This window comes from Stegodyphus dumicola, chromosome 5 (assembly GCF_044657685.1).
Source record: "Stegodyphus dumicola isolate Sdum_Otavi_A_Nest chromosome 5, ASM4465768v1".
Lineage (NCBI taxonomy): Eukaryota > Metazoa > Arthropoda > Arachnida > Araneae > Eresidae > Stegodyphus > Stegodyphus dumicola.
Genome location: NC_140772.1, coordinates 197333563 through 197360153, shown reverse-complemented (window position 1 = coordinate 197360153; position 26591 = coordinate 197333563). Strand labels below are relative to the sequence as shown.

At 31.6% G+C, this 26591-nt stretch overlaps 1 protein-coding gene across 1 annotated transcript; it reads left to right on the top strand.

The window, feature by feature from the left end:
• The first annotated feature begins 208 nt into the window (after positions 1-208).
• Tsen2 (tRNA splicing endonuclease subunit 2) lies at positions 209-26210 on the top strand. Its single transcript, XM_085817524.1, has 8 exons — positions 209-609; positions 827-912; positions 5249-5510; positions 8606-8659; positions 10852-10993; positions 16866-17026; positions 20678-20767; positions 25757-26210. Exons 1-8 carry the CDS (start codon positions 406-408, stop codon positions 25814-25816), a joined length of 1059 nt encoding a protein of 352 aa, XP_085673650.1. The 5' UTR covers positions 209-405; the 3' UTR covers positions 25817-26210.
• Positions 26211-26591: the final 381 nt, after the last annotated feature.

Here is a 26591-nt window from a genome sequence, read left to right as displayed (position 1 = left end):
TTTTAGAGGAGAGGCTTTACTGTTGCTCATTTTAAACTCATCGTTTTAATTTTATATATCTGAAAAATAATCACTTTGGGCTTACACGTTTTACTTATTTACTTACATACGTCATCACCCCTCGCTTCCTGTTTCAGGGGAAAAAGCTCTATGAACTAGCCCTTCTCTTCCAAGACCTGAATTACTATAACTTTTTTCTTTCACTACTTTTGATTTAAAATGGCACCAGTTACGAATATTGATCATGGCTGATGTAAACATTCGGCGAATGCACAGCTTTTGATTAAAAAATGGTTTTTATTTATTAATGTGATTAAGAAAATGTGCGTATTTGCATTTTTATAACTTGATCCTTAAAGCCTGGTGAAGCATTTTTTTTTATCTGTAAAGGATTCTTTCAGAAATATGGAAGAGAATAATGCAAGTTTACTATTGACTTCCGCTGCTAAAAAGAACTATCATTTTACTCGTGAATTTCCTTTCCCGATATTTAGAGACGAGAATGCGGCTGGTCCTTCTGATCAGGAGTGGAAATACGTTATTGGTCATCTGCAAGAAGACTGTGTTGTTGTGTACGACGATGAAGACATTAAGTTGTTATTCACAAAGGTAGTTTCATTATATTTATCCCACGTATCCATAAATTTTTCTGTCAAGATTATGTATCTGAATTCCGTGTAAGAAATAATTATGGAAAGTGCAATAAATTGCATCTTTATTTTATCATTATTGTTGTTTTATCATTTCCTTGTTCAATTTCAATTTATTACAATCTCTACATATAAACTACGCTTCTGAAATATTAATGGCATATGGTATGTTTCAGGGTTTCTTTGGCGTGGGATCACTATCTAAAAAAGTACCCCGTGTTTGCTATTCTACAAGGAAAAGCCCTGATTTTAGGAATCAAAGGTACGTTCTTTTTTAATAGTATTTAAAAATCTGTACGAACCTTTACATTATTAATGAATTCTGTATATTATTAATGAAAAATTAAAAAAAAAAAGCAATGCATGTAAAAATTTTATATATTCATTTTGTACAGAATGTTATTCACATGAGTAATATACACACAACTCTCTTTTTAAATGATAGGCAGGCTTCTCCTTTCCCTCAAACACCATAACACTTACTGTGTGCAAAAAAAAATACAATGTGTGTGTAAATTTACACATATCATCTGGATCATCCAGAAGTAACAGTGAAAGTAAAAATTGAATAATTTGAAATGTATAGACAGTAGTTTCATTTGGTTTTTACAGAAATGTACAGAAAAACATATGGTTGATCTTTGGATTATGGTAACTTAGCGATTGTTTGGCGACTAACTCTGCTACAGCAACCCTCTGTTTTTTTTTTTTTTTTTTTTTTTGCCGCCATTTTGTCTTCACGAAGTAAAGACATGTTTCTTTTCTTTTTATTTACTCAACACTTTTTCCAACAATCTACTAGCCGAATTACACTTATGCTAGAAATTTTATGGAACAAAACTGCTTAATCATGACAAATATTAACTGCAAAATTGGGAAAAAGTGCAGAATCGCAAACTCCTTGCCGCGTTTTTCAAAATCACACATACACAGTAACCATGTACACATCGACTTATTTTTACTTAAAAAAAATCCAAGAATTGCACAAAAATGGCACTGCACACACTCTTGACTTTATCCATCTAAACTGCTATTTTCTCATTGATCGCGAAAAATTATATACCCTATCCAAGGATGAACATTTCCATGTATAATATAAATAAAATATCCAAAAACTTTTACATCTAAATTATCTATTATAAACGTCACCAACAAATTCATAACAAAACATTAAAAATGGTTACAAATACTTAGTGTCAAATATTTAAATTATTTCCATGCATGTTTACTTCCACTGAAACGTATACCAAATTGCTACAAACATATAATTCACAAAATAATTATCATTTAATTAAAACATAATTAAACCATGTACGCGTCGACTTATTTTTACTTAAAAAAACATCCCAGAATTGCACAAAAATGGCATTGCGCACACCCTTGACTATATCCATGTACACTGCTTTTTTCTCATAAATTAGAAAAATTTCACGAAAATGCATGAAAATTTTGTGAATCTTTAAATTCGGTAAAAAGGACGGCTAATCTTTGGAATATGGTAACAGGTAGTTTGGTGACATTTTGGTAAAGCAATAAAAGTTACTAGCTGGGACTTTAGCAGTGTACATGAATAAAGTCAAGAGTGTGCGCAATGACATTTTTGTGCAATTCTGGGATGTTTTTTTAAGTGAAAATAGGTCAACGTGTACATGGATGATACCGTGTATGTGCAATTCTTAAAAACGCGGCAAGCAGTTTGCGATTCTGCACTTTTCCCCAATTTCGCACCTAATCTTCGTCATGATTAAGCACTTTTGTTCCATAGAAGTTCTAGCATAAGCGTAATTTGGCTAGCAGATTGTTGGAAAAAAATGTTGAGAAAAAAAAAAGAAAACATGCCTTTACTTCGTGAAAACAAAATGGCGTCCAAACAAAAACTAGCAAGTTGCTGTAGGAGGGTTGGTTGCCAAATTTTCGCCAAAAAATAGCCGAGTTACCATAATCCAAGGATCAACCAAAAGGACATATATGAAATTACCGGATCATGAAAAAGTATATACCCTTTCCAAGGATGAACATTTGCATGTATAAAATAAATAAAATATACAAAAACTTTTCCCTCTAAATTATCTATTATAAACCTCACCTACCAATTTCTAACGCAAACATTAAAAATGGTTCCAAATACTTAGTGTCAAATACTTAAATTCTTTCCATGCACATTTACTTCTACTCAAACATATTCCAAAATACTACAAACATATAACTCTCAAAATCATGATCATTAAATTAAAATATAATTAAATTAAAAAACACTACTTAAAATTTACTCCTTACATTTAGAACAATGCATAAAAATAATATCCTCAAATAATTAAAAATACTAACTTACCTAATCTTCTACAGAATCTTGAGTGCATGGCGGCTCACAAAATGTCCATTTTCACCAGATTTCTTGCACCGCCATTCAAACTTATCTGTAATATCCTGGTTGGTGGTGTACATGGAGATAAGAACAGTGGAAACAATTACAGAAGGATATCGTGAAAGATGTGCTTTATTTTTTAAATGTATCGTGCTATCCTTAATTAATAATGAAAATTTGCATTTTAAATTGATAGTGTTTTCTTTTGATTTGTTGATAATGTTTATTGATTTAAGCTAAATATCAATAGTTTGAAAATTTCTTAAAGGGAAAAAAAAAAAAAAAAAAAAAAAAAAAAAAAAAAAGAACTTGCTACTTGCTCGTAGAATAAGTAACTTTCACCAAATAAGTAACTTTTACCGGTACTTCTTGGCGAAAATTGGCTGTAAATGGATATCGAGTTTGTGCAATTCTTTGTTTTTTATTTTGGCTTGTGTGCCAAAAATCGCCACTACACAAAGCCAAAATAACAAGACAAAGAATTGTACAAACTCAGTATCATGTACACATTGGCCTATTTTCACTTAAAAAAACATCAGGGAATTGCACAAACTTGGCATCGTGCACACCCTTGATTTTATCCATGTACACATCGACCTATTTTTACTTGAAAAACATTAGATAATTCCACAAACTAGGCATTGCGCATTTCCTTGACTTTGTCCATGTACACATTGAAACTATATGTACTTAAAAAGTCAAAGGAGCAGCCAACAAAAAATATATAATCTCAATAGACTATTTTAAATCAAACAATGAAATAACATAAAAAAGGAAATTCATCTGCACCACACAAAGGAAATATCTGCTTAGCTTATTTACGAATTAACATGTCTTCAGTCAAACAAAATTCCTTAACAGCATCCAAAAACTCTCTAAAATTATCTGAACTTGAATCTGTATACTGGCGTCACCACATAAATTCACGAAATAAGACTGAAAAATATCCTCCCTAGCGACGTATGCATTTCTGACATTCGAACATACACATTTCCTTCCTCCAAACATTACACTGAATAAAGGCTATTAAGCAAATCTTCATTTACACAGCAGTCAAGTAATGCTGTTTTCCCCTTTCTTTCCAAATCATACAGAAACTTCAAATTAATCTTGCCACATTCAGCCATTCTGTTGTCTAAACCACAAAACAAGCAATATACTTCCTAGCCAACACACACACACACACCACAAGCCCTTACGAATTTACCACAATCATGCAACCGATTATGTCATAATAGGGTTTCTATAACATTCAACTAATTATCGCAAAGTTGTTGTTTCATTTACGATAAATGAAACAACTTTGCGATAATACAAGGTACCCTTCTCTCTACTGTAATCCTTTTACCTTTTCATCTGTAAAAAATCTCCAAATTGTGCCAAGATAGTTACAATAATTTATAAATATGCATTTTTGTCACATTTGAAGCAAAATCTTTTGGGAAAAATGTAAACTTTCGGGCAATAAAATCTTTCATTAAAAAAAAAAAAAAAAAAAAAAAAAAATGCACATATCTTTCTTTACATTTTTTGGAGAACTTGTGCTATTGTTTATACTTTTTGAATTATTGAATTACTATTTTTCTGTTTCTTTTGGATTGTGCTGTATATATATATATATATATATATATATATATATATATATGATTTAAAGTTTACAAATTCCAAAAGTAAGATTATTAGTTTTTTTCCATTAAGCACCTGCCACATTTTTGGTCTGTGTGAAAAAGGAAAAGAGAAGCAAACATATACTGTGTCTCAATAATAGTACTATCTGGGGACTATGCATATATATGTGTGTGTGTGTGTGTGTATAAGCAAGAAAAAGTGTATAAACATATATACATTATTACAACAGTACTGTAAGAATGCATGACAGGTACATAACAGTAAAGTACTGATTATTAATTAGTACGAAGAAAAGAAAAAATATTATTCTGCCCAGAATTCAGAATTTATTTTTGAAAAAGATGGACTTGTGTCTGATTGCCTTGAAAATCGATAGTTTTATTCAAAATTTATGCGTAATGGCACCATTTTGTCTAATTTAAAAAATAATATGGTATCATGAAGACGGCTTTATAAGTGATTCAAAACTTTGTGCTTTGAAAATGTTAGCTGTACTTAAAGTGTAACAATGAAAGTTTAGGTATTTCATGATTTCTGAGGAAAGCTGTAATTAGAGTGACTTTATTTTTATTTCAGTACTAACTGATAAAATCAAATTATATAGGAAACAGCAGCAGCAATCATCAACATCTTCATTTGTGAATGAAACATCTAAGAACCAAACTGAAGATGAAGAGATTGAGGTTGTAAATTGTGAAGATGATGAGGATGAAAAATCTGTTGATAGAAAGGAAGGTGATGAAATTGAAGTTGTACTTTCTGATTCTGATGATTCTATGTCTGAGGATGAAGTTGCTGAAATTGGTGAGAATGATAGTGATTCAAAGTCTGAAGAAAAAGAACATCTGATATTGACTTTTGAAGAAGTAAGAATTTTTTTTTTTTCTTTCTCATTCATTCTTACAGGCTTGAAATAAAATAATTTGCAGTGAAATATATTGTCATTAATCTGAAGCTGTTACTTAATTGCTTGTTTTAAAATCATAAAGGTGATTATATGAACACAGACTTTCTCTCTTTATATATATGTGCGTGTATATAATGAATAAATACAATATAGAAGGAAAAATCCTAAATTTCTAACCTAAAACTGACTTGTGCTCTCTCTTGGGACTCATGGAAATTTGAGCAGTTACATTCTTCTTATTCCAGCCTACAGGAATGGACTGATAAAGACACAAATTGAATTATTGTTTATTGAAGTTTAAATTTAATTTGTAAATTTATATCATTATCAGCTCAGAAGCAGTCTGTTCTGTTTACTTCTCTTGTTACACCAACACCCTGGCAATAATGTGCTATGAGAAGCAAATTCTTTACATTTCAGTTTTATTACTTACAATACTTTTTTTTTTGTTTGCACTGTTTTTACAATTATTTGCACTATTTATTAATCTGTTTGCTGTTGATCTCAGTACTGTTTTAATTAATTTTTTTTGCAGTGCTTTATGCAAACGTTTTACAATTTTTTTATAATTGTTTGATCCAGGTTGAGAATGTAATGGATTTAAATGTTTTTTATTTTTCAATATGTGTGTGTGAATATATATACATAATGAAATGTGAATTGTTTTTTTGCTGTATGATATAAATTATTATTATTATATATTATATGTATATTATTAATTTTGTTGCATTTTTTTCTGATACCAGTTATTACGTTATTTTCTTCCTTCACGTTCGTACAGGGTTTATGCGGATTTGGAGTGAATAACGATGACAGTACTTGATGGAATATCGAAACACACTTTATTTACCAATATTAATCAGGACAGCTCCAAAATACTTTTACAGTCATCGAAGATCTACTATAAACACGCTCGAATAATCAGCGACACAGCCTTCACACTGTCATGCAATAACAGTGAAGACAGCTTCACTACAAAGCACCGGAGTACAACTCCTGACTCTGCTCGGTCGTTCTCAGAACTCCACGTATTCTCAATACTCTCGACGTTACAACTCGCAATACAACTACAACACACAGAGCACAGCTCTCGACTCTTCGGTTCATTCGTTCCCGGAGCTTAACACACTCTCTTGATGATGTACTAACCGCAATACACTAAGAGACTCTTTGATGCACTGGACGACCCACTTGGCACTTGCTGCCCGGCTGCCAACTTGATCGACTCCGCACGGACTGACTAACTCGAGATACTAACTATCTCGCACTAACTCTCCGTCTACCAGCAGGGTTTATATAGTTTTCGGCTTGTGTTTGAGAACATTCTGGGCTAAACCAGTAAGAATTCGTTCCAGAAGGTTGTCCATCCATCCATGGCATATCGCCAAATGTCACCAAATGGACGATTTCTCGCCAAATGTGGCAACCCTGCCTTCCCTTGCCATTTTATGGCAAATCTAAAATTGCTTTACAGAGAAGCTATCTCACCACGCTTGGACATTTTGTAACAATAATATTATAAATTAGCTTAGAGTAGATTGAAGAGTGCCCCTTGTGTTATCGCAAAGTTGTTGTTTCATTTTCTCCAAGTTTTTGTTTTATTTATGGTAACCTGAGTAGTTGAATGTTATGGAAACCTATTGCAACATAATTTATTGCGTGTTGCTGTAAATTTTTGAATGACTGGGAAAAGATTTGTAAGGGCTCTTGGTGTCAGTTGGTTAGGAAGTACATTGTTTTTTTATGGTTTAGACGGCAGAATGGGTGAATTTTGTAAGATTAATTTGAGTTTCTGTATGATTTGGAGCGAAAGGGGAAACGTGCATTAATTGACTGATGTGTAAATGAAGATCTACTTAGCAGCCATTATAAGTGTCCAGTTTGTAGGAAGGAAATGTCTATGGTTGAATCTCAAAGGATATCTCGGCCCTATGGAGGATATTTTTGACAGTTATTTTTGTGAATTTATGCAGCGACACCGATGTACAGATTTTAGTTCAGATAATTTTAGTATGATTTTGGATGCTGTTAAGGAATTTTGTGTGCCACAGTTTGAAGCACTCAGAAATTTTTATGTGGGTATTTGCTTTGTGTAGTGCTTAGATGCATAAGAATTTCCTTTTTTTATGTTATTTTATTATTTGATTTAAAATGTAGTTTATTGAGATTATGTATTTTTTGTTTGGCTCTACTCTAGAACTGGGTGCTCCTTTGATTTTTTAAGTGAAAATAGATCAATGTGTACATGGACAAAGTCAACGGAGTGCGCAATGCCAAGTTTGTGTAATTCTCTGATGTTTTTTTAAGTGGAAATAGGTTGGTGTGTACATGGATAAAGGGAATGTGTAATGCCAAGTTTGTGCAATTCTTTGATTTTTTAAGTGAAAATAGATCAGTGAGTACATGGATGGCGAGTTTGTGCAAGTCTTTGACTTATTTTGTCTGCACAAACTTGGTATCCAAGTACCGCCAAAAATTGCCAGTTTTTGCAAAGAGGCATCGGTAAATATATTTTTGCCATAAATTATTAACTATAAAGTAGTTAAATGCAGTTAACCCTTGTGCACTTTATCTGAAGAACATAGATAATTTGTTAAGTATAAATCTTACACTAATAACATTTTTATAGCTAAGATATTGAAGGTTATTATTTTTTTCTTTATGTGTAAAACCTCCATATTGAGTTTTTTATTTATAGAGGTAGGCATAATTCATTAGCAAATATCAACAAATTCAGATTTCCTTTTTGGAGAAATTGCTCACTTAACATAAATTTATTTTTAAAGTATATTTTAATGAAGCATTTATCATAAATGTGTTCAAAATATGGAATATAGAATGGAAATTCTAAATACAAATCTAAATACAATAAATTAATATGAGTGTCTTTTGTACATGTTATTTTATTGTGAATACTGTAATATGTGCAATAATTCATTGTAAGCAAGTTTTATATAAAAACTGAAAAGAGATTTGAACATTGTCCTGAATATTTGTTCATCAAAAGCATTATCAGTAGATTATAACTTTTTTTGTTTTTGTTTTTGTTAATAGGCATACTTTTTATCTTATGGATTGGGGTGTTTGGTTGTAAAAGATAGAGGTCAGGTGAGTACATTTCATCTTATGTATGTTATTACATTATTCGTTCTATTCGGAAAGAATCCAATAGGCTTGAAATTTGTACCACATGTAGACCTCGACAGAACATGCAAATGACTTAAATTGCAGTGCATTTTCAAATCATTTGCATCAGTTATACCATCTAAAAATATTGTGAAAAGGGAGAACAATAGGCTGTTTTGAGTATTAGAATTGTGTGTTGGTCTTTTATTTCTTTGTGTGAGAAATTTCAATATGCTTCATTGAAAAAAAATGGGACTCACTGATTTGTATGAGTTTGATGGAAAACATACAAATGACTTACACTGGCAGTTCTTTTGCAAATCCATTTGCATCAGTAATAGCTCTTAGAATATTGTAAAAAGAGAGAACAACTGATGCTTATAGAGACTGCAAATTATCTTTCCAAGCTACAATGATATGAATGCGGAATTTTTGCGTTATTGAGAGTAGGATTGGTGGATGGGAACAATTGCACTACTTTTGTCACATCTTTCGAAAGATAGGTATATTGTGCTCATAGCAATGGTAAATCACACAAAGACATCAAGAGCAACAACCCTAATTAAAAAACTAGGGTCTCTTGTATAGCGATTTGTGTCAGCATATATATTAGAAGTTATCTACAGAGAAAGGAAGTGTTTTCAGGGTGCCCATTGCTGCAATTGCACTGGCTTGCAAGCGAAGTTAAAAGTTAGCAGGCAATGCAAATTAGCAATTTTTAAAAGCTAGTTGAATTTAAAAAGTTGAAAACTGCTGCAGATGCAGATTGAAGTATGTGCAAATGTCATGTATTACAGCCATTCAGGACTGAATGTCCGGACATATGCTAATTAGTCGATTATTGAGTATACTTTAAGAGGTTCATTTCAATGCTGGTATGAAGTGTTTGTAAGTTTTGTGCAATAATTTTTTATTTGTGCTTTTATACCTGAAAAAAGACAAATGACAGATTGTGAGCGCTAGCGGGCTAGTTTTCGTAAAAAGGTTTTCCCTGTCATTGCATCTAATTTAAAGGGAAAATGTAACTATTATGAATAAAAAAATGTTACCCTGCCCAATATTTGGCAACATCCTTACGTACTTTACATATAATTTCATTAGCAAAATTTATATTGTAAATCTTAAGCACATATCCTCTATCTAGTCTCTTATAAGTCTCTTTCAATATCAAAGTATGTCACAAAAGTTATTGTCAACCATGGCCCCTACACAAAATACAAACTTTTCATATTCTCTAAGTTAAACAAGACTGCAATTTTAATCAGTTCACTTTTGTACCTTTATTTTATATATCATATAAATAGGACAGCGTTTTTCTTTTGTTATTGCATTTTGGATGGTCAAGAGTTTATTTTAAATATTTTTGTGTATGAAGCATGTTTGCAGTGTGGTAACACTTGAGTTAAATTAAAAAGAGTAACATGCTTTGTATCCTGAATTCTGATTTTGTATGAGATATAGGATTTTGGAAAAGAATTAAAAAGAAAAAAAAAGGGGGGGGGGAAGAAAAAGACATGGTGTGTATGAAGAAATAGATTAATTATGAAAACTGATGTCTGATGTAAATAATATGTTGCATGTGATTGAATCATATTAAAATCCTTTTTTATTAAAATCTTTTAATACTTTTAATTAAATAGTTACTAAATTTGACATTGAAATAAATGTGTAAGTACTTCTAATTTTAAATATTAAATGAGAAATTAGATTGAATCCATTGAAGTGGTTCCTCCATAAAGCAGTTATGACATTTTATATGTATGAAGTACATTTTCTATGATATCTTCAACAATGTATTTGAGTAAATAAACTATTTTATTGGACTTCACATTCATTTTTATTGTAATTGTGTTTTTCAATAGTGATTAAACTATTTTTTCTACATTTTCCATTTATCGCCAGCTTAAATTTCTGCATTGAGTGCATTGAGGTAAAGTAAATTAAAGTTTTTATAAATAAAACAAAAACAAATTGTATTGATTTTATAGAATAATATGTCAAAAAGGTTTCATATAGTCATTACATTGGTTTAATTTTTATTTTGAGATTTTAATGCCCAAAATATGTAGCCAGTAATTATAAAACTGAGAAATATTGTTTAACTAATTTTAATGTTAGATAACAAGGGAAGTGCAGTTATTAGAATGCTTTAAAGTACGTTTCACATTTTATAGTCCATGGATTTATTGAGGTTATGGAATAAATTCTGTGAATTATCTGTGGGGCAGAATTTCCCGATCATGTATACCGCATATCACCACTTTAGGAGTAAAGGCTGGGTTGTAAGAAGTGGACTAAAATATGGCACTGATTATGGTAAGATATCTTAGATTTTTTAAAATTTTATTTTCTTAAAAAGAAATTGATATTCTGTATATCCTTCTAAAACTGCAATAATAAATCTTTTAAGTTATGCATATTTGCTATTTTATTAAAAAATGCAAATTTTTGTTTTATTATACATGCTATAAGCATTTGTAATAATTGCAGGATGCTGTGACATTTATAAAAAGATTTTATGATTAAATATTTTTTTGAAATTGTTTCTTGTAGATCCGTAGTTCAAATTTAAGAAACAGATCAAATTGATAAATAAATATATAATAAGACTTAAAGACTATGATAATTTTTGTCATATGCATACTCTAGTTAAAAAAGGTAAAACTTAACTTTTTTATATTTACTTTGTGGAAAAAATTCATCAATAAGAAAAGTGTTTTAAGTAGTTTCATAAGTGAAAAAGGGAGCTTCATATAAAATTACTCGAGATGTAATTTATTAAATTTATTGGTTCTCATGTGTGTGCATGGATAACATATTTGTCATGTTTTTATGAGAGAAAAAGTATTTAAATTTGTTTTATGAATACAAGTTAAAAAATAAGTATTTAAATCTACATACATAGGTATACATAGGTATACATAGGTTTTATATTGTTATATTTTGAAACCACTCATGTTTACCATCTCTAAAAACTACACAAACTCTCTAAAACTCTAAAGCAATACTTCTAAAAACACTGAATATTCTGTAAGATGAGCATTTCTGTAGAAGATCAAAATTATATAGAACCAAACTGCCTTTTTGAACATTGTTTTATGTAGATTTATTATAATTTCAAGGTTTACATACGATCTGAATAAAGAGTTTGTTGATAACAAATGCTTTATTTATCCGTAAACTTTTAAAGTCCCGGAGCAAATTCTGTGTTTTTACTAAGTATGCATTATAAAAAGTGAATGGTAAATGATGACAGAAATAGTATTAACTTTTGAGACTCTTTGATAGAATCAAAAAGTGTTTAGATGTCATAATATTCATAGCAGTTTTGTATATATATTGGGTTGGCAGCTAAGTAATTGCGGATTTCACTCATAGGTGGCTTCAGTTGAATTTTTAGGGTTGCAGACGTAGTACAAATGTAAAACACATTTTGTTATTTGATAGTTGGCAATTCAGCTGTCAATCAGTAAAAAAAGTTTTTTGATCGGTTGTGTAGTTTTCGTTTGGCGTTGTTGAAAAATGGAAAATCAAAAGGAACATTTTCGTCATATTTTGCTTTTTTGTTTCCGCAAAGGGAAAAACGCATCTCAAGCTCATAAAAAGTTATGTGCTGTTTATGGTGACGAAGCCTTAAAAGAACGGCAGTGTCAAAATTGGTTTGCCAAATTTCGTTCTGGTGATTTTTCACTCAAAGGTGAAAAATGCTCTGGTCGTCCAGTTAAAGTTGATGACGACCTAATCAAAGCAATAATCAATTCGGATCGTCACAGTACAACACGTGAGATTGCAGAGAAGCATCATGTATCACATACATGCATTGAAAATCACTTAAACAACTTGGCTATGTTCAAAAACTCGATACATGGGTTCCTCACGAACTGAAAGAAACTCATTTAATGCAACACATTAACACAGCTGCGATTTGCTAAAGAAACATAATGAAAATGATCCATATTTAAAACGACTAATAACTGGCGATGAAAAATTGGTTGTTTACAACAATATCAAGCGGAAAAGATCATGGAGCAGGCCAGGGGAACCAACTCAAACAACATCAAAAGCTGATATTCATCAAAAGAAGGTTTTGTTATCAGTTTGGGATTACAAAGGTCTGCTTTGAACTCTTACCACCCAACCAAACTATCAATTCTGATGTCTACATTGAACAACTAATGAAATTAAACAATGCAGTTGAAGAAAAGCATCCTGAATTGACAAATCAAAACGGTGTTGTATTCCATCATGACAATGCAAGGCCACACAAATCTTTGGTCACACTCGGCAAAAATTATTGGAGCTTGGTTGGGATGTTTTGCCACATCTACCATATCATCCTGACCTTGCTCCATCTGATTATTTTTTGTTTCGATCTTTACAAAACTCCTTGAATGGTAAAAATTTCAATAATGATGATGATGTCAAATCGTGCCTGATTCAGTTATTTTGCTAATAAAAACCAGAAGTTTTATGAACGTGGGATAATGATGCTGCCTGAAAGATGGCAAAAGGTCATTGATCAAAATAGGCAATACATTACGAATAGAGTTATTTAGTTTCATGAAAAAATTGTCTTTGATTTTCTAAAAAGAATCCACAATTACTTAGCTGCCAACCCAATATATGTATGTAAATAATTTTAGTGAAATCGTATATGAAATTTTAGTATCTTTTGTATAATAAAACATGAAAAGTCTGAAGAGAGTGAAACTCTCCTGGAAAAATAAGATTATAGAGAACATTAACATTGAGGTAACAGCATTGTAACAACATTAACCTATTAACATTGAGGTAAATGGCTATCTCGCTAAATTGGCGAGATATTACCAAGCTGGTGATGGCTTTCGGATTTTTGTCCCCAAGTTTGGCCACACTCCACTACAAGTCACCAAACAGCGACCATTTGGTGACATTTTGGTCTGGCCCATGTATAACTATAATTGGCAAAGTAATTGAATAATTGTAATTAATTCATATAAGTAACTGTAACCGTATCCAGCCCTTATGTATAACTTCCAGTAATTTCGAGAAATTTAATTTCGTAATTTAATTTAATGCCTTTCAGTAATTTTGAGAAATGGAAAGTACTAAAGGTTTTCCAGCAGGTGGGGTGAATTACACTAACTGTCTAAAAACTCTAAACCAGTGCTTCTAAAAACACTCAATACTCTGTAAGGGGAGCACTTCTGCTTAAGATCAAAATTATGTGGAATCAAACTGCCTTTGTGATTATTGTTTATGTAGATTTAATTATATTTTCAAGGTTTACATAACATTTACATTACATTTACAATCTGAATAAGGAGTTTGTTGATAACAAATACTTGATTTTTCTGTAAACTTTTAAAGTCCAGAAACAAATTCTGTGTTTTTACAGTTAAGGAGAAAACATCAGTTCTCAGTTTTTAATTCTCCTAGTTTTCTTTCATAGTTTAGCATTAGTTTAGCATTTCCATTTGAGCTTCGCTCTTAAACAGAACACAATGCAAGGAACACATGCGCTTTGCATTGTGTTCTGTTTAACATTTTTAGTAGTTTAAAGTGGTAACTACTGATTGTGCTCTGTTATACTGAGAAGAGCTGTGCGAGTACTTTTGTGGAAAGTTCTAGAACTGTATAGTGTTTCTTATGGGAAAGTAAATTTTATCAAGCTATCATTGGTTTTGTGTGCATTCAGTTCATTACAAACCCATATGCATGCAGATTTGCTGAATAAATATTCCTCCCCTTTGATGTCATCAGAAAAACTTAAATCTCGAATCTTTTCAAAGCTGTGATTATAACTTTTAAGTATTGAATATTGCCTTATCAGCATTTATTAAAATAAAAATAAACTTTTTGAATGCTAAAATAGAAAATATGCAAGTGCTGCTTGATGTTGACATCCATTTCGATTATCTTTTAAACTGTAATTCCCACTGTGAAGTTCATAACTATTGTATCACCTTGAAGGCAATTCATAAAGAATTTGAAATAATTTTTTTTAGAGATTTAAAATATCAACTTTATTTTAAAAATTAGAAAAAGCATACATAAGCAGAAAGCATTTTATATGCTCGGCCTGTAATTTGAAAATTTAAATTCATTTTATATTTTTTGACTGGAGTTATACAACAAAATCAAAATTTAAAAGGTGTCATAAAATGCAGCATTAAGTTTATCTGAGTTAAATTTAATATCTTACTAAATTGAAGTTTGTAACAAATCAAAAAATATATTCACTTTTCTACCCTCATTCTGAGGTTAAACTCACTAGAGAAACTTTGCTCATCAAAAAGGCAATTGCATAAGTATCTTCAGAATCCCATGGCATAATATTATGTAATCCAATTGAGCTGTAAATAAATTATTAAAATAAATGTAAATAATTATTTAAAAGAAAATATTTTAAACACCATTTTCTCGAGTGTTTATTTTTTGAAATAAAGAAATATGCATTCCTGCCATAAACTGGCAGCCAAAAGTCTCCATATGGATCCTCAAAACCATAAAGTGATGATGCAGACAATCCATGGATATGTTCAAGCTAAGTTTTTGATGATTTTTCAGTTAAGTAAATTCAGAACTAGTTAGAATTGAACAAGTTAGTTCTTAATTTTGATCTTAAAACAGTTGATATGAGTTATAGTTCTGGAACTTGGAGAGGCAATTAATCCCTCTTAAGATACCAATTTCAAAATGAGTAGTCTGTCTTGTTGGTTTTGGGCCACTCACTGTTGCAAAACTAACTGCAAAAGAATCTTCTGATGATGCTCAGGATTATCAGAAAGTTAAGCGCTTCAAATTGAGAGCTGGGATATTTTGATGACTGTTTACCCAACATAGAAAAAATTAAGGAAACATCTGGTGAGAATTTCATTTTGACTTACAAATCTATTTTCATGATTGGCTTAATGAAACAAAAATCATGACATTTGAACAATTAAACAATCTAATATTGGCAGATCAAATTAAGAAGAAACCCTATCAAAATTATAAAGAACATTTTTTGGATAACTGGAGTGAGTGAAACAACCCACTTCAGCTTGCAGATAAATTAGATTTAAGATTAAATTAGATTAGTAAGGAACTTCATAAGTTTCAACGATGAGATGGTCCCAGAAATTATAGAGGTAGTCCTAAGTACACTATAAATGCTTCAAGACATAATATAAAAAATGAAGACCAACCAATTGTTAGTTGCTGTGGTTGTGGAAAGTCAGATTTTATTAAGGCTAATTGTCCCACCTGCTCCCATCCTCTCAAGAAAGCAGCTGATTTCAGAGCTATACACTTTCAGACATTCAGTTGAGAAAAATTGTCGAAATCTGCTGAAGATATGTATGGAGTGACTCCATATATATCTTCAGCACTCCATATATATCTCCATATCTATCACATTTGGCAAAAATATCTAGCAGGTAGAGAGGATCAAAATAAGCTGATTTTGTAATGGAATGTGTTTGCAGAAAAGGCACATATGAGTCATACAGGGTGCTTAGTGGTGGCCAAGAGCATCCTATCTGTACATATCTATCTGTACATATTTTGAATACTATGCATTATTACACAAATGCAGAAGTCACTGACATGCATTTTAACTAGAAGCTTGGGATTTATTCTTTGCACTTCCTTTTAGTAGCTATTCCATTTTAGCCAGTATCCCATAGATAAAATGCATGCCACTGGGCTCCATATTTGGGTAGCAATGCATACTACTCGAAATTCACATGAGGATTGCCAGAAAAACACTTTTATAGTGCTGACTAGCACCTTGTATCAACACGATATCCATTATTGCAAACAGTGTGGCATTTTAAAAAAATCTGCTTATTGGTATCTTTTGTACCTGCATTTACATTTTTGCCAGAAATATTTTTAATCACCTTGTGTATACATATGTTGCCTGTAGCCAATGCCTAACTTCTATATTGTGAATGTCAATCTTAATTTGTCTTATCATGTTACATCTGCATATTTTCTTTTGTGGCTGTCTTAAATTTGTTAAATTGAAGCATGAGTACTGAAGCTGAAAATGAGTGTTGTGCTCAATTTTTGGTAAGCGGTACAGGTGTTTCTAAATTATGAAAAGCAAAATTTTGCCTATTCTCACTATTTCATGTAGATTACTATTCTGGAAGCATTTTGAATCTAAGACGTGTATTTAAAAATACGTGTTTTAATGTAGGTACTTTTTGCTTTGTTTCAGTTTTGTACAAGGATGGCCCACCTTTTTATCATTCTACTTATTCTGTTCTGGTTAAACCAGTTAAAGAGCAGAATTTCAGAGATGCATACGCAGGAGGGAAGCCACATTTTACCTGGTCTTCCCTTGCAGCTCTGAATAGGATAACTACAAATGCTGGAAAAGTAAGGAAATTTAAAGCTTATTTTGTCTTCAGTAAGTTTTTTTTTCACTTGAAAAAACTGAATTTGGATGCTCTAGTAGTATTGAAATTCTAGAAAGTATGTTAATGCTGCAATAATAATAAAAGTAATTTGCGTTTAAGATTATATTCATATTTATGAACCAAAAATCACTTTTTAATTAAATGAATAAGGCAAGTATCAGATAAATTAATTAGTTTTTGTTGAAATTATTTTACATATTATAAAGTGCTTTTATGTAGGTTAAAATGAAATTATATTTAAAGGGTGTAAGAAAGAAACACAAATAAGTTAAATTGATTTAATACCACATAATAGATGAAATATGTGATAGAAAAGTGTGATAGAATAGTGTAATTGAATTTCCCGAAGAAAATTAAGATTTACCTGAAATGAGCTATTCTCCCCCCCCAAAAAAAACTACAGTTATTATGAAACAATAAATAGCTCATAAAAAGAACATTTAACCAATAAAACATTGTAATTGCTTTTTTAAGCTACTAGAGGTCACTTTGATGTCCAGATTTTGTCTATGAAAGAATAGTTATCACTTGCTGATGAGAATTCTATATTGCTGTTTTGAATTTTTTATGTTAGCTTAAAGAATGTTGTTTAATTTTTTTAAAAATAAGCTTTTATTTAAAGCTTTTAAAATAATTGATGACCTAAAAGTAGAAAAATAATTTATCATATGGTTTAATGGGACAAGAGATTAAATAATTATCTTTACAAATTTCATCTATAATTTTATATCACAAATAATAAAAGCTTTGGGCATTATTGATAAATATGTAAAGTTTAATGGCTTATGCTTTTGACAGTGCAGTTTGATTATTTGGTTTTGTTATTCAGGTGTCCATGCTTTATTATTCAGGCGTCCACGCTTTTATGACTCATGATGTAAAATTGTAGATAAATTCTATTTAACCTTTTGCTGCCCTTTGACTATATGATAAATAATTTTTCCATTTTTAGTTAATATATTATTTTATGAGTGTTAAATAAAAGCTTATTTTTTAAAAACTTTTTATTTCCATTTTCTTTCTTTTTTTTTTTTTCATCTTTTTAGTCATCATGTTATTAATCAAGTTTTAGATTGAATGATCATTTTTCAACAAGGAATAATCACTGTTTTAAATCCAACAATTGCTTATGTGGAATTATTAAAAACCTCCAGTGATTTTGCCAAAAAAGTTCATTAAAATATGTTATAAACTTCATAAAAGATTTCTTTCCACTCTGTGTGCTATCCTGTGTTGCAAACAGTGGAGTTCTGAAACTTTAATTTGTTTCTTAAATGAAGATACATACAAAAAATTGCTTCAGCATTGAATGAATTTGCAAAATTTAAATTGAATTTTGAAAAAAATAAAATTATTTCATCGCATTTTATTGTCAGCTATAAACTGTTGTACGTACCTAACTCAAGATCAGTTTCAAAAACATTACTATTCTCCATCAGATTCTTTAGATCAACAATTTTTGTGCCTTCTGGAAGCATTTCTTTCATAATCTTCAAAAATTTCAAATATTTATTACTGATATATTTTTTGATGTTAGAATTTTAGTCTTATAAAAGACTATGATATTGCATACCCCATTGAAATTAACAGAGCTAAAAGAAATGCTGAAAAAATGTGTATAAGCTTATGAAATGGAAAAAATTAAAAGTGATGTGGTAGATTTCACAATCACATATTGACATCATAACCTTGAAATTGCATTTCCCAGCATTGTCAAAGAAGGAACAATTCTTTTATCACACTCTGGAATATTAAAAAAAAAAAAAAAAAAAAAAAAAACTGCAAATTAATTTTTTAAAATCATTCTTACAAAAAGGTGGAAAATTCAAGATTTTGTAACCAGTACATTTTTAGATGTTAAAATTTTAAAATCATAAATGCCAAATATTTCAAAAAATTAAGCAGTTTTTTTAATTGGTCAAAAAATCAGAAATTGTGTTAAAATTTTATGCAAATGTCATTTAAAAGATTTGTTTCCCATTCTATCTATTGGTGTAAAAATTAAATGTCTGAGATATTTAGTTTGTTCATTAAATGAAGATATAGGCGACAAACCATTTAAACATTAATTAGGAGAAATCTAAATTGAATTTTGAAAAAACTCATTTTACTGCATTGCATTTTTATTCGCCGACAGTGTGCTTACAAAATTTGAACTCGAAAGCTTATCAGGAAGTAGGTTAAAATCAGTGACAAACTTCTGACCATACTGACAAATACCGTGAGTGGATTAAATAAAAGCATATAAAAACAATTATGTGTCCTAAAACTTTTACATTGCATAATGAAAGATTATTTTGATGTCAAACTGAAATATGGCTGTTATCATTAGACATGTATTTGGTGCATTTATAATTTAGTTATACTGTAATCAGTGTATTGGCTAATGATGTTGTTGGCTGCTGTATTATTAGGCTCGGTTTTGAATCTGAAGAGATGGCTTGAATGTTTGTAAGTGCATAGTATCTGCGCGGCATGGAGGCATTTAGAACACTGGTGATCCGAAAGCCCTTTTGAGAGGTTTAATGTTAAGATAAGAGGAATGGAAATCTTTTGTATCCTTTTCCTGGGGTTTCTGTTCTTTATCAGAATTTGGATGGAACACCCACTTTCTTATAAATGTAATTCAGTTGTTCCCTGTGCTTCTTTGCCACCATTCTCAGTGATGAGATGGTTGTATAATCAATGATATTGGCTGTTTCTATTGAATGCATTATGTTGCAAGTATGTGGTCATTAGGTACAACAACAACAGCACTTCAATTTAACCAAAAATTTGGAAGATTGGCACAGAAAATGAATGTCAGGGAAAAGTACTATGCAAAGTGATAAAAGTTTTCATCATTTCCTCTTTAAAAATAGCTATAAATCATGCAGTAAGCCATAACTTTCACATAACTAGTATCGTAGTGGTGTAATTAAGTTAGCAGAAGAAAACTTATTTATTTTAAATAATTTTTGGCTATTCGAATTTGGATAATCTCTATCTTACTAACCAAATATTGTTGGTACTTGCATTAGCGAGATGGATGAACCTGCGAATTCTTGCTCAACCATTCTCTGTTTAGATAAGTGCCAGTAAATCTAAGTCTGAGAATGACATATATAGTTACTATGAAACTATCTAGTCATTTTGGTACTTTATACGAGTCAGTTTTTATTTATAAAATGTCATCCTTGGGAGAAAGAGTGATAGGTGCTTGCCATGTAGAATTTCCAAGATTTGAGATTTTCAGCTACAGTATGATATTGACAGTTAATTTGAATTTAATTTTTTGTCTTTTTGGGAAATCATGTAGGACTGCAAGAGCAGACTTCAAGGACCATTTGGGGTTCAAGGGCCACAGATTGAGAAACACTTTTCTAAGACATATAGAAACTAATAAATCAAAATAATTGGGAAAGAAATTTAATTTTTTTTAAATTGCCAATAAGAACATACTGTCGTGATAGCTTGTGTAATTTCACCTGGAGATTAAATTCCAGTTATTAAAGTGGGTTTTGATAAATTACAGTTTGGGTTTTGATTTAAAACTTTATTGATGTGGTTCTGATTATAGAACTTTTTTAAAATTTAGTTTCATAGTCTAACAGCTATACTTTTTTTTCAGGGTCTCTTGCTTTTGTATGTGATAAAGCCATCTGCTCTGTCAGAGAATAAAGTTTCAACTCCTTATTGCATCTCACAATACAAATTAGAAGTAAGAACTTTAATTTGTTTTTCTTATTCTGATTTCTGATATATTTTATGTACATATTTCTGTTTTTACACAGCAGCTGAGTTTCTAAAGACATTAAAAAAGTATAAAAAATAAGTACATATAAAATAAGCACAAGATCCCAGTGCAAAAACTTCCATCCAAATTATGCAAATTTCTTATATTTAATCAATTGATTATACTTTTAATTTTACAAAGAAAAATAAATATATATGAAATTATATGTCATAAAATGTGCAAAAAAATGTTGTACATTAACAAGATTGTATTTGTTGTCCCTTTATCTTTGTACAGGGTGGCGCAGGGAAATGAAAAATTTTGAAATAACGTCATTCCCATGAATAAATTCATAAAACTAGTAATTTATTAACTAAAGTGCATGTATTCAGCATGCCATTTATGTTTTTACAATCAAAATGTCCAAAAGTGTCTCTTTACTTTTCAAATATGACATCGGAAAGATGTGCTCCCATTCGGCGTTCACACTGCCGTTTTCGTGGTTTTCTCCATGTGTAACATGTATACGTGTCAGTTTCCCTTAGAAAGAGGCCCACCAGCGGCCGAGCGGTAAAATCGCTGAACACTGGTAGTTCGATCCGAGGTCCCGCAAACGGGCTGGCTGCATGGGCGTTTTCGTGGTTTTCCCCATGTGTAACGTGTATACGAGCCAGTTTCCCTTAGAAAGTCCTTCACGAAGGCAGCCCTCCTCTTAGGCAGATAGCCCTCGAGGCTTTGCCATAACCACACACACACACACTGTCCCTTAGAAAGTCCACCACAAAGGCATCCCTCCCCTTAGGCAGATAGTCCTTGTGTCCTTTGCCATAATTAAATGCACCAAATGCACCTTCAGTTCATGGATTGTTGCAGGACGTGTATGGTACACCTTGCCTCTAAGATATCCCCACAGGAAGAAGTCGCACACACTAAGATCAGGGGATCTCGCAGGCCATTCAGTATCACCGTTACGTGAAATAATGCATCTTCCAAACAATTGACGAACTGCTGTCATTGATTGTCGAGCAGTGTATTGCTGTCGAACGGAGAGGCGAGGACTTCTCTCATTTGCAGCTGTAACAGCTTCAATGTTCTCTGGGGTAAGTACCGTTGGAATGCCACATGGAGGTTTCTTATTCAAGGCAGATCCTGTTTCTTCAAAATTATGCACCCACATTGTAATCGCATGCGCAGATGGGACACGTCCATCACGTCGAAGCTGGTAATGCTGTCGAAATTCCACGCGGCAGTCGCACTATCACCATTTTTATAAAACGCTCTCACAGCTACTGCACGTTCCGCACCAGTCCAATGATCCATGATTACTAAATGGCAATGCGCTTACAAGAATTGTGCAAAGTTTCAAACAACTGCCGGCTCTACAGTGCTGCCAAATGTAACGTTCAAAATTTCCTGTTTCTCTGCGCCACCCTGTATATATAAGCGGCTTAAGTGTGTGTCGCTGATAGTTTATTGTTGCCACTCAGAAAAATGAGCGCGGAAATTAACGTTTCCGTAGTTTTTAATTAATATCTCAGCCGATTAAACGAAGATGAAAACGGTATCGATGGATTCGGAGAATTTTTTGGAATCTGAGGATATGCGCCTCGAATTTCAACTCGGCGCCGTTCCGTAGATATTAAAAAAAAAAAAAAAAGAATTTGGCACATAGTCAAATCCCTCTAATAGGGAAAACCCAAGAAAGAAAGTGGAAAATGTGGGGAAAACATAGGGGAAAGTTAGTTTTTAATATCTTGGATAATTAATGTTCCACGAAGACGCGAATGGTCAAAATGGCATGCCATGGACCTGCGGAATCCAACAGTGTGCTTCGCTAAGCCCGTGAGCCAGCTGTTTCGGAGGAGATGATGTTACTTGACCCCATGTATTGTCGCCGATAGTTTATTGGCTGCTTGCATAACTGTACTAGCCAATGGGGTGAAGTTGCCACGGCACAGGGTTGCCATTTCAATTGAGACGTAGACAATTTCCTGTAAAACTTACCTTTGCTATGACTATCAATAATTCTCAGGGCCAAACACTTAAGTGTGTTGGCATTTTTTTTACCTGAGCCTGCATTAGGACACGGTCAACTTTATGTTGCCTGTTCAAAAGTTCGTGAAAGAATGGACGTAAAATTAAAAATAATTGATGGTCCTTTGCAAGGAGAGCTTAAAAATGATGGAAAGATCTACACAAGAAATGTTGTGTACAAAGAGATCTTTGACATGTGAATTAACATTTTATTATTTAAATCACCTTTATTTATTGAGCTAGCGGTGTGGCTCTTAAGAAATGTACTGCCAGTTATTTCCTTCATTGAACTCTACTTTAAGCAACTAAGCGAGTAGAACGGGGAAACCCCGTGGGGCAGTAAGCAAAGGGGCATCCTCACCGCATGCCCTGGGTATTTCAGTTTAAATCAGCAGACACCTTTGCACAAATAATTTTAATTACAATTTATAATATGTAAAGCAGCGGTCATTTCGTATGACCGCCGGGCTTTCTAGTTTGGAATAAGCAGGTTTTATACATAAATACATTCTCGTATTAATTAAAACCTTTTTAACCACATTTTCTCATTTGACATCAGCTTTTAAGCTAACAGATTAAAGTACAATTATGAAAAGAAAAAGAAATTTATGCCTGTTTATGCAGAGTAATACTGAGACAATTTATATGTAATCAGGAGAGTGTAGAACTAATTTGAGGATGTAGGAATTAAATTCCATGCTGATTATAATTGTTTTGTATAAGGTGTCTCTTTTCAGTCAGTCATTAAACTCTTGCTCAACTAAGCGAGTAGAACGGGGAAACCCCGTGGGGCAGTAAGCAAAGGGGCATCCTCACCGCATGCCCTGGGTATTTCAGTTTAAATCAGCAGACACCTTTGCACAAATAATTTTAATTACAATTTATAATATGTAAAGCAGCGGTCATTTCGTATGACCGCCGGGCTTTCTAGTTTGGAATAAGCAGGTTTTATACATAAATACATTCTCGTATTAATTAAAACCTTTTTAACCACATTTTCTCATTTGACATCAGCTTTTAAGCTAACAGATTAAAGTACAATTATGAAAAGAAAAAGAAATTTATGCCTGTTTATGCAGAGTAATACTGAGACAATTTATATGTAATCAGGAGAGTGTAGAACTAATTTGAGGATGTAGGAATTAAATTCCATGCTGATTATAATTGTTTTGTATAAGGTGTCTCTTTTCAGTCAGTCATTAAACTCTTGCAATCTATGTATTTACAGAGATCAAAAGTATTTAAAAAAAAAAAAAAAAAAAAAAAAAAAAGAAAGAAAGAAAGGATTCAGATTTTAACATTGCACCAGAGTGTTTGTTAAGGTTTTTTATGCTTTGAGTATCACAGAGTACCAACTTGCTCTTGAACTCACTCCTGCTATCACAGTTTTTTTTAGTGTTATTAAGCATCGCTTTCTTCACACTTACATCACATACAGTTCAACAGCAGAATCACAAAATTTTTAAAAGTAGCATAACAGTATATGCTTAAAATTTTCAACACAGTGTAAAACACACATTTTTTAACTTTATTATTAAGCATTGCTTTCTTCATACTTATGTCATATTGGGTTCAGCAGCAAAAACACAAAAATTTTAACAGCAGCATAACAGTATATGCTTAGAATTTCCAATACAGTGTTAAGTGTTGGTACACATTATTCTATTTTTTTCTTCTTTTCACAGTTCATCATATCAATGTTCAGTTTTCTTGCCTTAAAGAACCTTTTTTTTTTTGTCATTTTGTAGTTTGTCTGTGTTTAAATTTATTTATTAGATCTTGCATTCTTCATACGTATGCCACATAAAGTTCAATAACAAAATCACAAAACATTTAAAAGCAGGACGTCTTTAGAATTCCCGATAGGTGCTTACCTTGCATTTTTTTTATTTGCTGTTTTATATTATAAGGTATTTTCTTCCTCCTTTCTGCATGCTTTTGTGGTGTGGTAGTTGCACACTCATATTTGTGAGATCCAGATTCGAGTCCTGGTCAGGGCATTGCTCATTTTTCACTTCTTCAGCATTAAAAAAAAAAAAAAAAAAAAAAAAAAAAAATAAATTGAAAACTAGTGTCTTGAGTGGCCAGTTGCCTGAACAGTTTACCCAAATTATCTCAAATTTCTGCATATGAGATACGGAATACACAAAGTATTTTTTTTCTGATTTGAAATAAAAAGTTGTTTCATAAGTTTTCATGGGCAAAAAATGAAGCTATTCTTTCCATGTAACATGGGTGTAGCTATCACTTTTCCAGTAAAGTTCCTATTTATGGAGCTTTATGGCTGTACAGAATCCTTGTTGACAAAAACTACTGTAAGGATAAAGAATGCTCACAGAAAAATTTTCTAACCTTTTGTACCCCCTCAAAATTTTCAACCCATGTTTGCAAATTATTTTGCACTATTAATCTATCTGTTGCTTTCCTCCCGTAGCCAGTCGGCATAGCAGGCACCATGACAGAACTTTGCTTGACGTGCTTGCTTATTGTATATAATCGATTTTAGGCATACTATTGATCTCCAGCGCCAGTTACTCTGGGATAGTTTTAACATTGGAGCCCATTTTTGAGAACTCTGTTTTCTCTAATTATCATCTTTAATTTATATCTCAAAATATTGCCAAAGCTCATTTTGAAGTAATTCTCTTTCAAAGTAAATTAAGTATGTGATTAGGCTTGCAAATACTACAGAGGAGGTTTAGGGACTTTCAGCACCATATGCGCCTGAAACCAAATACAATTTGAATTCTTGTTGATTCTGATTATTTTCATAGTGTCAGCAAATAATAATTTACCTTTTTAGTTTACATGTATTTTTCTTGAATTCAAAATTTTGAGAAAGTTTAGTAATATAAATAAGATATGTTATTTATAAGCTAGTTGGTTTTTTAGTAGATGTTTGTTTTTTTAATTCTTTTTATTTTTTTTCTTTCATTTTAGGAAGTCCTTTTCAAGCGCTGGGTGCCTTCTGAGAGCAGGGAAGAAGAAGAATTGTCATAGTCATCAACTTAATGAATTATGCATTTATTAAATATTACTTTGAGTAACAAGGACTTAGTGGCATTTGAACAGAAATCAAAGGTTTGCAGGTCTGTGTGTTTGAGTGTAATATGAACTGAATATATTCTCTGGAGTATAAGATGGAATCGTTCGGTCTAGAATTAAATAATGAATTCATTTGTATAACTGATGATTTTCTTTACATTGTCCTCTTTAGCAGTTCAGTTTATAACAGTGGTTGGAGAATTTTGCCTTAAAATTTTAGAAAACTGCTGAAGATGCATGAATTTTTTTTGTGCAGGATATACTGTTGAGACATGAATCACATGATTACATTTGTTGTTGAAGAATGTCTTTAACTTGTAAATACAATAAATTATTTTATTATTTTTTAGTTTTCTTTGTGTTTTAGTTGGGCTTTCTATTATCCACACAATTTCACTGCAGTATTAAAAACTGAATATTTATTTTGTCTTATGTTTCTAATTCTTCAAAACAAACGTAACTCCTACATGCTGTTACTTTCAAACTAACTGTTCTCAGGCCACATTTTCAAAGGCTAGTAAGCAGCAAATGTAAGTATAGTATACTCACCTTAATGTGAACACTCAGTTAACATGAACAAGGTTTTGGTTCCAGCAACAATGTATATGATCTTTTAGAAAGTTTTTATCGGTTAATGCGAACTTAGGTTAGCACGAATTCCAAACTGTTTTTTTGGTTCGTTGCATTGTTAAATTTTATCACTTAACACAAACTTCTGAAATTTTTAATA